Source organism: Gopherus evgoodei, unplaced genomic scaffold, assembly GCF_007399415.2.
Source record: "Gopherus evgoodei ecotype Sinaloan lineage unplaced genomic scaffold, rGopEvg1_v1.p scaffold_113_arrow_ctg1, whole genome shotgun sequence".
Lineage (NCBI taxonomy): Eukaryota > Metazoa > Chordata > Testudines > Testudinidae > Gopherus > Gopherus evgoodei.
This window is the reverse complement of record NW_022059776.1, coordinates 86,442-102,907: the sequence shown is the minus strand read 5'-3', so window position 1 is coordinate 102,907 and position 16,466 is coordinate 86,442. Positions and strand designations below refer to the sequence as shown.

The following is a 16,466-nucleotide window of genomic DNA, read 5'->3' as shown; positions in this document are numbered from 1 at the left end:
GCCTTCCTCTGCAGCATGGGGCATGGGTCACTTGCGGGAGGATTCTCTGCAGCTTGAGGTCTTCAAACCACAATTTGAAGATTTCAATAATTCAGACATAGGTTAGGGGTTTGTTATAGAAGTGGATGGGTAGGATTCTGTGCCTGCTTTGTGCAGGAGGTCAGATTAGATGATCACAATGGTCCCTTCTGACCTTAAAGTCTATGAGTCTAAATGGCCACTAAATACTGAGGTGAATGGACCAGATGTCTGATCCAGTCTGGCAGTGCCTATCTTCCTAGTGGTGGTGAAAATCCAAGACTATGTAGTTGCTCATTTTCCTTGAGATCCTGGGAGCCTCTAGACTTGCATTGAGAGCAGAAAGATGTCTCCTTAATTATCATCTAGTCTCCTGTTATTTCTCCTTTCAGAAACTAAAGTTCAAAACTACCTGTGTCTGTCCAGTACATTATGGCAGCTGTCAATGACACCAAATTCAACTCTGCAGTGTTCCTTCTCACTGGGATACCAGGGCAGGAAGACGTCCATCTCTGGATTTCTATCCCCTTCTGTTTAATGTTTGTTATTTCGATAATAGGAAATTCAGTCATTCCGTTCATTATAAAAACAGATCCAACCCTCCATGAGCCCATGTACATTTTCCTTTCCATGTTGGCCGTCACAGACCTTGGCTTATTGATAGCCACCATGCCGACGATATTGGGCATATACTTGTTTAACTCTAGGGAAATCAGCTTTAATGCCTGTTTTACCCAGTTGTTCTTTATTCACTCGCTTCAATGCATTGAATCTTCCATACTCTTGCTGATGGCCTTTGACCGCTTCATTGCCATCTGTAACCCACTGAGATATGCTTCCATCTTAACCCTGCCAAGAATAGCCAAGATGGGACTGGTGTGTGTGCTAAGAGGAATAGCTGTAATATTCCCACTCCCCCTTCTCCTGAAACAGTTCCACTACTGTGGAGCCAATGTCCTCTCCCATTCCTACTGTGTGCACCAGGAAGTCATGAAGTTGGCTTGTTCAGACATCACAGTCAACAACATCTATGGCTTGCATATTTCACTTTTAATGATGGGGTTGGATTCACTGTTCATCTTCCTCTCATATGTGATGATCTTCAAAACAGTGCTGAGCGTTGTGTCACAGACAAAGTGTCTTCGGGCCCTGAACACCTGTGTTTCTCACCTCTGTGTCGTCCTGCTTTTCTACACTTCAGAGATGGTTTTGTCTGTGATACATAGATTTGGGAACAGCTCGACTTACCTGCTTCAGATTCTCCTGGGCTATGTCTACCTTCTGGTCCCGCCCCTTATGAACCCAGTCATGTACAGCATGAAAAGCAAACACCTTCGATCAAGGATAATAAGATTGTTCGTCAAGTGAAGGGTCTGTTCATCATCCAGTTCCAGCACTGGTGACACAGGAGACGAAAAACCCAGAACACAGACACTTATTCCATCCTGGACCCTTACATCTGAGACAAGATGAGCTACTCATCTCCTCTCTATAGAAAGAGGTTGAGATGGGATCTAAGGCTTGGAGGAATGAGAGAGAGACTGCGCACACCTGCTGGTGAGTGAGGACAGCACACAGGGGGAAAGAGACCAAGGCAGGCAGCAGCATTTACAAAGTGACTGTGTTTGTGGAGAGCCAGGGGACAGGTGGGATGCTGGCCCATAAAGCTCTCTATTTGCAGCTGCTCTGACCTCAGAATTCCTCTTCATACAGTCAATAAAGAGAAGGGACGTCGATGTTGTTTCCTATTACACCTGGCCTGCCCCTGGCCTGTCTCTGGTTAAACATCCATAGGCCATGGAGGAAGCTGCAGAGCTGTTCTGCAGTCTCAGTCCTGATTCACTGTGAGCTCAAGGTACATGGACACCCACCCTTCCCCTGCACCCTCAGCCAGGTGATTATGACTCAGTCATGTCAGATTAATGCAGGAGAAGCCTTCTAGGCAATTTCCCCTGCACACAGTTGATGTCTCAGCACCGCACACCTGCTGAGCCCATTCCCCCCTCCCTAAGCAGAGCTGCGTGCGTGAGTGAGGGTGTGATGCACAGGAGTCCTGACAAGAGACTGAGGCCCAGTTTCCCTCCTTGTCCCCTGTGTTTATGCTGCCCCAGCTGCTTTCCATGGGTGGGAGTGGGAATCAGCTCCTGCAGAGAGGCCCAGGTAGCTCCTATCCCAGTCCCACCCATTCACTCTAGGGTGACCACTTGTTCAAAAGGCAAAAGCAGAAAACATGCAGGGGCCCCGTCCCCTGTGTGGCCCCGTCCCTAGCTTTCCTTTTTCCTTGAAGCACCTCCCTCTTCCCCATCTCTTACCTGAAACCACAATCCTCTGCTCCATGCCCTTCCCCCTTTGCCCCTCCCTCTGCCCCATCTCTTCCCCAGAACCCCACCCCCCACTCCTCATCTTTACCTGAGGCTCCAACCCCTCTAAAGACCTGAAGCCAGAGCATGGACATGGTAAGAGCTGCCCAGGTTTCCAGAACCTCTATAAGGAGCCCCAGACCCTATCCTATCCTGGGCAGGTGGCTGGTCGGCCTGAAAGCAGCCCCCATCTTCTATCACCAAACTTAAGACATACCCCCAGGGAAGTTGGAGAGTCCAGGTATCCTCACATTGGCCCAGAATAGGAAGAGCAGAGGGCAGAGATTTGAGGGAAGAGATGAGGCAGTTGGTGTGACAAGCCTGAACTAATGCTAACTGCAGCAGGCAGGGCGGTGGAGTCTCCTGAATAAAGGAGGAGGACGGGGCTGGAGGGTAGGAGAGTTTGTGTTTTGGAGACGACTGAATTGATGCATTACCACAAAGAGGAGTTTTGTTTTAAGTACCCCAGGCTGACAGTAAGATTGAGGATTAAACAAAATTGCTAAGCAGGAACCCCCCGTAGTAGCTGCATATCCTGTGCTGCTGGAGGTGTTATCTCAGAAAGAGAGCGGTTTCTGTACTGAATGTGACAAATGTTTTTTTAAAGTCTACTTTAAACCCAGCTTCCCAGTACCAAACGGCTTCTGTGTTCCAGGGTACTTGATATTGCTCAAGTGTTTTTCCTGGGGGTACTGCGATACGCCAACAATATTCCATACTGCTGTAAAAATATGTTTAAAAAATTGTTGCAAACAAAAAAATTGTGAAGTATATTAACAATATCTTGCTAGTAAGTAAAACAGAAAAAGAGCATAAAAGTTTTGTGCAGTAGTTACTGGGTTGTTCCTTAAAAAACTACAATATACCTAAAGAAAAGAAGCAGCTAGTGTATGGGGAAGCTTGAAAAAGGGGTTAATGAAAACACCTGCTTTGGACACCCCAACAATAAGTTCCCTTTCGTGTTGTATCCTAGCATTAAAACTATCTGTATTGTTAGTATAATCATACAAAGTACCAGTACTGGGGGAGAAACACCTGCTGCATACTAAACCAAAGCATTAACAGCTCCAAAAAGCAAACTAAAACTGTAAGTAAACTGCTCTTGCTGCTTACTAAGCACTACAACATTACAAGCCCAAGCTCTTGTCAAAGCAAATAAAGTTATTGTAAAAAGCCATCCTGCTCTAAAAAAACTCGTAAGTCATCACAATTTATCCAGAGGGCATATAAAAATAAATAAACCTATACAATGGATCTTTACTGTCATAACAAAAAATGTTCAATTGCTTACCGGAAAAAAAAATCTAAAATATTTGTACGGAGTCTAACATTAAAAGGTCAATAACATATTTATAAACCCCGCAAAAAATCTACAGTGCAGACTGTCTTTAAGGTAACTCTGGTTTAACAGCTAATCGAAAAATAAAAATAAAGACATCAACATTGATAACAACATTCCACTACCCCTGCATTCAGTACTACAGTGATTTGTAACCCAGCACCAGCCAAAGTTGATCACTTTGAACAACACCGCTCTGTCTGCTGGATATCTACTCAGAGTAGACGCGTTTATATAAATAGAGTTTGCTCCTGAAGTCTCTCTCCATCCCAGCCTGCTGTCAGGGGAGAACTCACTGTGACCCTGTTTACACAGGCTGATGCACCGGGTGATATTATGGAGTCACCTGCCATAGCAGTTGACTGGGCTTTTTGACCCAGGAGGTCCCTTCCAGGCCTATGTCCCTACGTCCCATTAGCTCACTTTGAGTCACACTTGGAGCTCATGTGGAGTTACTTGTCCACTATCCTCTGGCCGATGGATTTGGCCCTCAATAGATTCAGGACAAAGCATTACTTAGCGTTTTCATCAGGAAAAGGAATTATTCGTGGCCTCCTGTTTACTGGTGTCACAGGAGCTTAATTCTCTGAGTTTCAGGTAATTTAAGCATGCTGAGATGGCAGCTGCCCCATCACAGCCACTAGCTCCAGAGATAAAGGATTGTTGAGTGGTTAAAGTGCTAGCCTGGGATACAGGAGAATTGGCTTCAGTTCCAGGCTCTTCAAATGACATCCTCTGTGACTTTGGGAAACTCATTTAGTCCTTCTGTTCTTCAGCAATCTGTGTTTTAATACGGCTCAATGTAAAGGTGTACGTCTAGGAACAAAGGATGCTGGTCATCCTTACCGGATGGGGGAGGCAGCGCTGGGAAGCAGTCACTCTGAGAATGACTTGGGGGTCATAGTGGTTAATCAGCTGAACGTGAGCTCCCACTGCAACACTGCGTCCGAAAACGCTACTGCAATCTGGGATGTATAACCAGGAGAATCTGAAGTTGGAGCAGAGAGGTTATTTTCGCTCTTTATTTGGCACTGGTGTGACTGCTGCCAGAATATTGTGTCTAGTTCTGGTGTCTACAGTGCTTGATTGTTATATCCTTGGGGGCAGCCAGTTTAGGAAGAAATCACTTGAGGCCAGACAGCAGACAGCTAACAAAACTGCCATTTATTTACAGACACAGAGCTCCTTCACCGGCCAAAGCTAGCTGGGCTAACTCCTAATAATCTAACTCAGTTGCCATAGGAACCAAAATCATGACAACCAAATACACAACATATTCCTCCCCCCGCCAATAAGAACATTCCCTAAATAAAACACACACTAGACTAGAGAAGCTGGGTAGACTGCCTCCATTCCCGGCTAAACCCTGGAGATTAATTTGCCCCATAATCATAGGTTCGCCCTAGCTAAAGATCCAGCCGATGAGGAGACCTTCTGTCTCTAGGTGGATTACGGTGAACTTCTGGTGTTGTTGCACCCAAAAGTACCATGGGCTCAGGGTCTGCAGCACGAACAGGTGAGGAGGTGGTATCAGCTTGTGCTGGGCAAAGGGGTATCTCAGCCGCTGGCAGTAATGGAGGAGAACAGTCAGGAACAGGTGATTGGTGATTCGGTGTCTCACTGGAAGAGATGAAGTCAGACCACTCAACTGCAGATGTGTCCTGAGGACTGGCATTACCTGGCAACAGCTGATCTACATGTTACCACCAGGTAAGATTTTCTGCAGTCCGGACTGTGTAGGAAACAGGTCCTGTTTGAGTGATGATCGTGGCAAGGACTCATTTAGCTCTGGAAGTATAATTCCGAGCCAAAACTGGCTGTCCCGGGCTAAAGGTTCGGTCTTTTGCTCTAGGTGCCCACCTGATGACTTGATTTGCTGCTGATGTTGCACAATTTGTCGGGGTTCAGAAGGTTTCAGCAGATCAAAGCAAGTGCGCCGCTGTCGTCCCATCATTAGAAAGGCTGGGGATGCCTGGGTCGTAGCATGAAGTGTGTTTCTGTAGGAAAGTAAGAAGGTATCCAGAAGATTTTGGATGGAGTGTTGTCCCCTTGCTGATTTCAAAGCATGTTTCATTGTCTGCACAAATCTTTCAGCTAATCCATTGGTGGATGGATGATATGGTGCTGACGTGATCTGGTGTATCCCATTTGCCTTCATAAAATTTTGAAACTCCTGAGAGACGAACTGCAGTCCGTTGTTGCTCACAAGTTGTTCTGGCAGACCGAAATGACTAAAAAGTCCCCGCGGTTTTTGGATAGTACTCTGCCGTAGTGGACTGCATTATAGAGACTTCTGGCCATTTAGAATGGGCATCTACTGCCACCAAGAACATGCTTCCTTCAAGGGGGCCAGTGAAGCCAATGTGAATACGTTGCCACTGGTTTTCAGGCCAGTCCCATGGGTGTAGGGGTGCCCCCTGGGGTGCATTCCTCACACCCTGACATGACATACAAGCTTTTGCCTTCTTTTCAATAGCACTGTCCAATCTAGGCCACCAAAAATAGCTTTGTGCAATTTCCTTCATGTGCACAATTCCACAGTGACCGGAATGTAGCTGTTCTAACATCTGTGATCTCAGTGGTGGTGGAATAATGACACGTCTCCCCCACAACAAACAACCAGATTGGACCGATAACTTTGTTCTTCTGGACATGTAGGTAACAAGGTTGGGTGAGACCGGAGAGGTTTGTCGAGATTTTCCATGCATTACCAGGTTCATAACTTGGGACAATACTGGGTCAACGCGAGTTGCCTTCTTTATCTGAGCAGCAGTGATGAGTGTATTCTTTACCTGTTCAAAGTAGAAGATTTCCTTTTCGGCACTATCTTGATATTTGACCGGCAAAGGCAACCTTGAGAGGTCATGTGCATTGCCATGCAGAGTGGATTTCTGATATTTGATTTCATATATGTGTGCTGAAAGTAACAATGCCCAGCGTTGCATACGACTAGCAGCTAATGGGGGAATGCCTGTGTAGGGTCCAAAAATTGACATTAGAGGTCGATGGTCTATGAGAAGAGTAAACTTTTGCCCAAACAGGTACTGATGAAACTTCCAAATTCCAAAAACAATTCCTAATGCCTTACGTTCGATTTGGACGTAGTTAGTTTTTGCTTTGCTTAGAGTGCATGAAGCAAAAGCAATAGGTCTCTCTTTTCCCGAAGGCATAATGTGTGACACGACTGCTCCTACTCCATAAAGGGAGGCATTGCAGGCCAGTTGTAGGGGTAAGGATGGATCAAAGTGCGTTAGAACTTTAGAATTTAGCAATGCATCCTTAGCTTTGTTAAATGCAACATCACAGGCTTCAGTCCACTTCCAGGCCTTGTTCTGCCTCAGGAGCTCATCAAGTGGTTTTAGCAGCGTGGCTAACTGTGAGATGAACTTTCCATAATAGTTCAGTAGTCCTAGAAACGAGTGCAGCTGGCTTACATTTCGAGGTGGGGGAGCCTCCACAATAGCTTTAACTTTTGCAGGGGCCTTATGAAGACCTGCAGAATCAATGATGTGTCCCAAATATTCAACAGAGGGCTTGAAGAATTCACACTTGTTTTGTGAACTCGTAGGCCATGCTCTTCCAATCTTTGTAGGGTAGCCTCTAAATTTTTTAAGTGATCCTTTTATTCCTTCCAGTGACCAGGATATCATCCAGATAGCACTGAACTTCTGACAAGCCACACAAGATCTGGTCCATAGCCCTCTGGAACAGGGAGAGAGCAGACGTTATTCCGAAGGGTAGGCGACAGTATCGATAAAGCCCCTTATGAGTCACAATAGTCAACAGCTCTTGGGACTTTTCATTGAGGTGCATTTGTAAATATGCTTGACTCAGATCAATTTTACTGAACTTTTGTCCCCAAGCCAGGCCTGTGAAGAGGTCATCGATGCGGGGAAGCGGGTATTGCTCTGCACACAACATTGGGTTTACAGTGACTTTAAAATCACCGCAAAACTGGAGACAGCCATCTTTCTTCACTATTGGAACGATAGGAGTGGCCCATGAGCTATGGGTAACTGGTATTATGACTCCATTGGTGACCAGGCGCTCCAGGTCTGCTTCAACTTTTGGCCTGATGGCATATGGCACAGTTCGGGCTTTCAGATATTTTGGTGGACTGTCAGGTGTAATGTTCAATGTCACAGTGATTCCCTTCATACTTCCCAGATCATCTCCAAAAACAGGAGCATGTTTCCTTAGTATAGGGGTTAGACTGGTTTCTTCTTTAGTCATCCGGTGCACTTCTGCCCAGTTCAGCTGAATCTTCCCAAGCCAAGACCTACCCATTAAAGCTGGGTAGTTACCTCTCACCACAAACAGTGGCAATTTAGCAGCCTGTCCATTGAGCTTCACCTTAACATCAATAGTGCCCAACATGGGCACAGCTTCTCCTGTATATGTCTTCGGAACAGTTTTTGTTGCCTTAAGTGGAAGATGCTGTAGCTTCTCTTTATACACAGTCTCGGAGACCAGCGAGACGGCTGCACCGGTGTCCAGTTCCATGCGTATAGGTTTGCCATCCAACAATGGGGTTACCCAGTATTCATGTGAGCCCAACGCCAAAGACAAAACATGCAGTGGCACTTCCTCTTGCGATGAGGTGTCACCTTGATCATCCTGGGTCTGCTCTACGGTGTGCAGGGTTCCTCTTTTTGTCGGCCAGACCACAGGCCTCTTTTTCTATTGTTTACAGGCACAATCAATGTGTCCCTTTTTGCCTCAGTGTCGACACACCAGGTCCTTACACCAGCATTCTGATGCCTGGTGACCCGGCTTACCACAGAGGTAACGTTCTTGACTCTGCAGAGTTTTATGGGTAGGTTCTTGTGACACTTTTTGCACCCTAGGGGATGCACCGATGTTTTGTGCCTCCCTTGTAGCCAGTTCCATGGAGACAGCAATATCAACAGCCTTATGTAATGTAAGCAGAGCCTCTGTCAGTAGGCGTGTCATAAACAGATAATTAAGGGTTAATGTCTCTTTTACCTGTAAAGGGATAACAAACAGGGACCCAAAAACCTGACCAGAGGACCAATCAGGAGACGAGATACTTTCAAATCTCATGTGGAGGGAAGCCTTTGTTGTGGGTTTTGGGTTTGGCTTTGTTCTCTCTGGGTCCTGGACGGGGCTAGAGGCACAACCAGGTTTCTGCCAATCTCCCTGCTACAGTCTCTTATCTATTCAGTATTGTAAGTAAGAAAAGGCGATCATAGTCTTTTAATTTGTTTTTTTCCATTTGCATATGTGTACTTGCTGGAAGTAGCTTAAATTGTTTTTCTGCTGGAGAAAGTTTCTTTCTATTGTTTATAAGTTGAAAGACCCTGTAACTTTTTATCATCTAAAGTGCAGAGATAAACCTTTTACTTTTTTCTTTTGTTTTTATTAAAAGTTTTGCTTTTAAGACCTGTTTGATTTTTCTCTCTTAGTTAAGGCTCAAAGGAAGTGAGTCTGTATATACCAGGGAATTGGTGGAGAGAAGGGAAGGATAAATTTCCTCTTTGTGTTAGATTCACGCAGCTTGAATCTGTATTGCCTCTGGGTGAGGGGGAAGCAGGGAGGGAAAGGTAAATTTCCTCTTTGTGTTAGATTCACGGAACTTGAATCTGTATTGCCTCTGGGAGAAGGGGAGAGAGAAACTTGATCTCTCTGTGCTGTGTTTCAAGGAATTGAATCACGGTATCTCCTAGTGTACCCAGGCAGGAAAGATCTGGGAGAAGGTAAAGAGGTGGGAGGGAATGGTTTATTTCCCTTTGTTGTGAGACTCAAGGAATCTGGGTCTTGGGGTCCCCTGGGAAGGTTTTGGGGGGACCAGAGGGTATCAGGCCCTAAAAATTCCTGATTGGTGGCAGCGCTAGAGAATCTAAGCTGGTAATTAAGCTTAGAGGACTTTATGCTAGTACCCATATTCTGGACGCTAAGGTCCAGATTTGGGAATTATACTATGACAAGGCGCTTCCATACAGCTTCACTGTAGAGGCCACACACTAACCTGTCAGGCGGGGCATCATTTAACATCTCTTTAAATTCACAGTGTTCTGCTAGCTTTTTTAAAATTGCTACAAATTGTACAACTGTTTCATCTTCTTTTTGGTCTCTTTTGTGGAACCGATATCTTTCAGCAGTTACCAGTGGTTTTGGGGAAAAATGGGAGCCCAGGATTTCCACAATGTCACTGTAAGATTTAGTCTCAGGCTTAACAGGGTGTAGTAAGCTGCGTAGCAGGGAGTAGGTTTTAGCCCCTACAACACTTAAGAATATTGGCACCCTCTTCTCTTCTGTAATGTCATTTGCAACAACAAAAAGCTCAAAACGCTCAGTATACACCTGCCACTGCTCTATATTCTCCTCAAAAGGTTCCAGTGGCCCGGTCAGAGTAGCCATGATTTTTAGTTTCACTTTCACAGTCAGTGCAAACAAGCAGTTTTTTGGTTTGTTCTTTACCTTGACTTCTACTTCCTTCTGTTACTGGAGCAGCACCGGAATCCCACCCTCATCGCCACTTGTTATATCCTTGGGGGCAGCTGGTTTAGGAAGAAATCACTTGAGGCCAGACAGCAGACAGCTAACAAAACTACCATTTATTTACAGACACAAAACTCCCTAACCGGCCGAAGCTGGCTGGACTAACCCCTAATAATCTAACTCAGTTGCCATAGGAACCAAAACCATGACAACCAAATACACAACATTGATGGACGTTGATAAATTGGAGAAGGTGCGGAGAAGAGACATGGGAATGAAAAAAGGATTAGAAAATCTGTCTTAGGCCTGGTCTACACTATGAGTTTATATCAGATTTAGCAGCATTAAATCGCATTAACACTGCACTCGTCCACACAACGAAGCCCTTTATATTGATATAAAGGGCTCTTAATACTGATACCTGTAATTCTCCTAGATGAGGGGAGTAGCACTGAAATCGGTATTGCCATGTCGGATTAGGGTTAGTGTGGCAGCAATTCGAAGGTATTGGCCTCCGGGCGCTATCCCACAGTGCATCATTGTGACTGCTCTGGACAGCAATCTGAACTTGGATGCACTGGCCTGTCAGACAGGAAAAGCCCTGCGAACTTTTGAATTTCATTTTCTGTTTGCCCAGCATGGTGCGCCAGTCAACACTGATGACCATGCAGTTCGAGAATCAAAAAAAAAACTCCAGCATGGACGGTACGGGAGATACTGAATCTGATCTCTGTATGGGAAGATGAATCTGTTCTATCAGAACTCCGTTCCAAAAGACGAAATGCCAAAGCATTTGAAAAAATCTCCAAGGCTATAATAGACAGAGGCCACAATAGGGACTCAACACAGTGCTGCATGAAATTTAAGGCGCTGATCCAAGCGTAACGGAAAGCCAAAGAATCAAATGGACGCTCACGGAGGGAGCGGGGACTGAGGACTCTAGCTATTCCACAGTTCCCGCACTCTCCGAAAATCATTTGCATTCTTGACTGAGCTCCTAAAGCCTGAAGGGTCAAACAATTCGTCACGGGTGTTTCAGGGTATATGTCATCACACACACTCCCTTCCCGTAAAAGAAAATGGTAAAAAAATGTTTCTCGCCTTTTATCAATGTCACCGTATGACAACTGGATGCTGCTGGCAGATGCTGTGCTGCGGTGCTAAACAGCAGCATTCCCTCCCCGATGGCAGATGGTACAATATGACTGATAGCTGTCATCGTCATCATCCCGTGTGTACTCCTGGCTGGCTTCAGTGAGGTCGGTCGGGGGTGCCTGGGCAAAAATGGGAATGACTCCCTGTCAATAAAGTCAGTGTTGTTTCTTATTCATGCATTCTTTATTACTTCATCACAAAAATAGGGGGATAACTGCCACAGTAGCCCAGGAAGGGTAGGGGAGGAGGGAAGCAATGGGTGACATTGTTGCAGGGGCACCCCCTAGAATGGCATGCAGCTCATCATTTCTGTGGGATGTCTGGGGCTGTAACTCGGAGCGGCCGTTTGCCTCTCTGGTTCTTTAGTAGACTTGCCTGATATTCTAGGCAGGACTGACTCTACCTCTACGTAAGGAAGGGAATGACCTGGGGAGTCATTCCCATTTTTGTCCATGTGCCCTTGCCGAGGTCAGCTAGGAGCACCTATGACAGCAGTAGACAGTACAATACTAGTGGTAACCGTCATTGCCAATTTGCAAAGCAGCAGACGGTAAAATATGACTGGTAATAGTCTCTGCTAACTTGTGAAGGCAAGGGAATGCTGCTGTGCAGCACAGCAGTACCGCATCTGTCAGCAGCATCCAGTAGACATACGGTGACAGGGAAAATGAACCGGCTCCATGGTTGCTGTGCTATGGCGTCTGCCAGGGCAATCCAGGGAAAAGGGGGCAAAATGATTGTCTGCCGTTGCTTTCATGGAGGGAGGCTTGACTGATGACATTTACCCAGAATCACCCGCCACACTGTTTTTGCCTCATCATGCATTGTGATCTCAACCCAAAATTCCAATGGGCGGGGGAGACTGTGAGAACTATGGGATAGCTATTGGATAGCTACCCACAGTGCAATGCTCTGGAAATCTACGCTAGCCTCGGTACATGGAGTCAGATTGCCAAATTAATGTGCTTCGTGTGGCCATGTGCACTCGATATTATACAATCTGTTTCCAAAAATAGGTTTCTGTGATATCGGAATAATCCTGTAGCATAGACATACCCTGAGAGTGGCAGCTCAAGGAGCTTAGTCTATTGAAGGCTGGGACTCTAACAGGGTTTAAAAGAGAACTAGATAAATTCATGGGGGTGAAGTCCATTAATGGCTATTAGCCAGGATGGGTAAGAAATGGTGTCTCTAGCCTCTGTTTGTCAGAGAGTGGAGATGGATGGCAGGAGAGATCACCTGATCATTACTGTTACCTCTGTTTCCCTAAAAACCAACCCAGGGTCACACTCATATTAGTTTTATTACAATGCCGCTGTTAGATCATATAGAAAAGAGATGGAGCTTATTCAGACATGCACACATTCATACCCTCATGCACCCATACACTTACACAGGCGGAGAGTTACTGGAGACAGCATGGAGGCTGACAAGCTGAAGCGCGCTAGATCTAGGGTGTGTCTGCCTGCGGTCACGAATCCAGGCTGTTGAGCAGGTCAAGGAGAAGCAGCTGCTTGTGTCCAGGGCTGCTTCCTTTTGCTGGAACATACACTGAGTTTCCCTTCTGTGTCCATCACCGAGAAGCATTCCCAGATGAGTTCTTCTTTTCTTTACAGCATTTTGTGATTTCCTTCCCAGGGCAGATTATATCAGACACACCTGGATCCTGTCTCTGGGCTCCTTTCTCCTTGCAGTTCCTCTCCTCCTAGATGGGATATTACAAAGCTAGTAAGTTCATACAAGTAGTAACTTGAAATGGTTACAGAGCTTGCAAAGGTTACAAAACTTAAAAGGCTCTGTTAACAATAACTGAAGTTACAAGTCTGAAAAAGGTTGCAGAACTTAATGATACACATTACAGATCTTACAATTGCATTTGAGCAGAGGCTTTACATAACAATTACCTGTTAGGTTCACTCGCTCTGGGGCACCTGGCACTGGCCACTGTATGTGGACAGGATCCTGGGCTAGATGGACCTTTGATCTGACCCATTATGTCCGTTCTTATGTTCTTCTGACTTGCCATAAGATATGAGAACATATTGGTTTTAGAGATGACTGGATCACAGCTGACAAGGAGAGGGAAGAGAGGAACAAGAGATGGGGCAGGGCCTTGGGGAGAAGACACACAGCAGTGTTCAGGATTGACAGAAGAGCTGAGGCAAGATTGCAATTTCAGGGATCCATCTACCAGCAATTAGAAAGGTGGCCACCCAGTGTATTGTATATAGACTGATTCCCCAGTTCATCACATTGACACAGCACAGTAAGGACAGGACAGGGTTTAATGTATCTCTATCTGTCTAGAAAGTGATTCAGGGAAGAGGACCCAGCATCATGGACCAGCCAGCTCTGCACAGAGCTCAATCTGAGAGCCAGAGCACAGGGAGAAAACATTTAGGTCTCTTTATGAGTGAAGAGCTGGAGCAGCCTGCCCCAGATCTGTTCGGTCCTCAGACCGTAAATGATGGGGTGTAGCACAGGAGGCACAATGTGGTACACACCACTAATGAGAACGAGGAAATGCAGTGGCATATTGTGGCCAAATCGGAACATGAGGGAGGAGAATACATTTGTGATGTACAAAGCTGAGATGGCACAAAGATGAGAGATGCAGGTCCCAAAAATTTTGAGCCAGGCATCCTTTGTGGGGAGGTGGAAGATGGCCCGGAGGATCTGAATATAGGACACGGCGATAAAACATCCATCCATTCCGATCACAAAGAGAAGATCAAACAGGCCATAGTAACTACTGATGCGGATGTCAGCGCAGGCCAGTTTCACCACTGCTATATGCTGACAATAAAAGTGTGGGATGACATTGGTTCTGCAATATGGCAACTGCCTCGCCAGGAAGGGATAGGGCAATGCGAGTATGCCACTGCGCAGCACCACGGCCAGGCCTATCTTGGCCACAACAGAGTTTGTCAGGGTCGTGGAATGTCTCAGAGGATGGCAGATGGCCACATAGCGATCAAAAGCCATGGCCACGAGGATTCCAGACCCCATCCCTGAGAAGCACTGAACGAAGTACATCTGGGTGAGGCAGGCACTGAAACTGATCTCCCTGGAATTGAACCAGAAGATGCTCAGCATTCTTGGTAGGGTGAATGCGGACATGACCAGGTCGATGACAGCCAGCATGCAGAGGAAATAGAACATGGGCACATGGAGGCTCGGCTCCCTCTTCACGATGAACAGGATGGTGAAGTTCCCCAATACAGCTATGGCGTACATAGCACAGAAGGGAATGGAGATCCAGATATGGGCTGCCTCTAGGCCAGGAATGCCAAGTAGGATGAAGGTGGAGGGGTTGCTGAAGTTGGTTTTGTTAGATTCTGACATGGCGTAGGGGAGATTGTGTCCAGTTTTGAGGCATAAGGGTGTCTCCTGCATTTGCCATACATTCCCCTGACTTTCTGTGTGTTCCCAGTAGATGGTCACAGTAGAAATGCCTGCATGGAGAGACAAAGTTAATATGAGACACTGCATACAGTAGTGGAGGCTGTTCTCATGAGAGAAGCAGATTGATCGCTCTTCACACACTGAAAAATGACATTTTCATTATTCAGAGAGAATAACTGTGAACAATGACCCTACTAAATACAATTCCATATTTGTACTGTGCTCCCTGCATTAATAATTCCTACACTTTGTGGTGGGGGAACCTTCAGAGGCACCAGCAGGAAACGCAAGTGTGGATAGTGGTTATCCATCATTGCTTCTTAATGCAATGAGAGCCTGGATAGGGAGTCCATACTGAAGGGAGTTCCCCATTCTACCAATTGCTTGAAATCAGAGAGGGGGGAAAAACAACCTTTTAGGAAGACATGTGCTGGGAGAAACCTCCCAGCTAGAACATCCCTCAGGGGAAGGACCTGGGCCCCAGTGATAGCAGCTCAAGAGAAACACCTGCTCATTCACAGCAGTGGACAAAATCAAAAAAATGTTCAGATCCCCAAGATATGGGATGAAGCATAAGATGTTCGGGAATATGCTCAGTTTTGGTCACCCAGTCTCTATTAAGGATAGAAAAGTCTGGGACACTTTAGTTCATACAAGGGACAAAGAGGAGAGCATATGATATAGGAGAGGAAAATAGAAAAGAAAACTGATTTATACTCAAATGGACAGTTCTCAACCAATACTGTTGATAGACACTTAGTGCTCCAAGAGGACTAATTCCCTAAAGATGAAGAAAATTGTCAGCAAAACTGATTGGGAGGAAAAATTTAGACAGAAAAATATGAATGAATATTGGTAATTCTTTGTTAACATTTTATTAGATATCAGAAAAATCACAATTCCAGAGTCAAAAAAAGTGAACAACTTTTGGTAAAGTGAAGGCAACAATTAGAGGGAGGGAAGCAATATGTAAGAAAGAGGAAAAACGGAAAATAGCTGGCCAGCAATAGAAATCAGAAGTTAGGAAAATTGATAAGGAATGTTAAGACATCAGGGAAAACTCCATGTTTGCAGGGCTATGGATCACAAAAAGCAGTTTGTTAAGTATATTGAGAACAAGAGAAATCCTCGAAAGGGTTTATGTCAATTCCTGTGTTAAATGTGAAATATTGAAATATGAAAGGATAGGGTTTTTTTATACGTAAAAAGATTGACAAGGTTAAGAAACAATGGAAAAATGGGTATAAGATTAGGTAAAAAAAGTCTAGAAATGTAAGTAATGCCAGTCGCTAACAGGGTTTATGCAGAACAGATCTTGTTGAAGAAACCTGTTTTCATCCTTTCATGAGAGTGCACACTGGTTGATCAAGGGAACACATTTGGGGGATCAAGCAAACAGCCCTGATTGAACAAACCTTGATTTCTCAGAGGCCTTTGATTTAATAGTGGAAAATACTGAGTTGGTGAGTTGGAGCAGGGAAAGGATTTAACCTCTGCACATGGGATTGGGGAAATAAACTGCATCCAGTTCTGGGGCCCACATTTGAAAAAAGATGTTGAAAACTTGGAGACGGTGCAGAAAAGAGCCACAAAAATGATTGGAGGTTAGAGAAAATGATGGATTGTTAGACTTGAAGGTATTGTTCTCTTAACTTATCAAAAAGATTATCAAGCAGAGACTTTCATGGGGAGAAAATCATGGGTAATAACAGGCTCTGTAATCACCA

At 45.3% G+C, this 16,466-nt stretch overlaps 2 protein-coding genes across 2 annotated transcripts; one reads left to right on the top strand and one right to left on the bottom strand.

Annotated features, from left to right (window-relative positions):
- Positions 1 to 423: 423 nt before the first annotated feature.
- On the top strand, positions 424 to 1,386 carry LOC115639739 (olfactory receptor 51G2-like). The gene has a single exon (XM_030542688.1). It carries the CDS (start codon positions 451 to 453, stop codon positions 1,384 to 1,386), a length of 936 nt encoding a protein of 311 aa, XP_030398548.1. The 5' UTR covers positions 424 to 450.
- Positions 1,387 to 13,731: 12,345 nt separating this feature from the next.
- Positions 13,732 to 14,679, bottom strand: LOC115639737 (olfactory receptor 52E4-like). Its single transcript, XM_030542686.1, has one exon. The coding sequence runs from the start codon at positions 14,677 to 14,679 to the stop codon at positions 13,732 to 13,734; it is 948 nt and encodes a 315-aa protein (XP_030398546.1).
- Between the last annotated feature and the right edge of the window lie 1,787 nt (positions 14,680 to 16,466).

Excerpts from the sequence above, each read along its gene's own strand:
- LOC115639737 (XM_030542686.1), bottom strand. The coding sequence starts at position 14,679 with ATGTCAGAATCTAACAAAACCAACTTCAGCAACCCCTCCACCTTCATC.
- LOC115639739 (XM_030542688.1), top strand. The coding sequence starts at position 451 with ATGGCAGCTGTCAATGACACCAAATTCAACTCTGCAGTGTTCCTTCTC.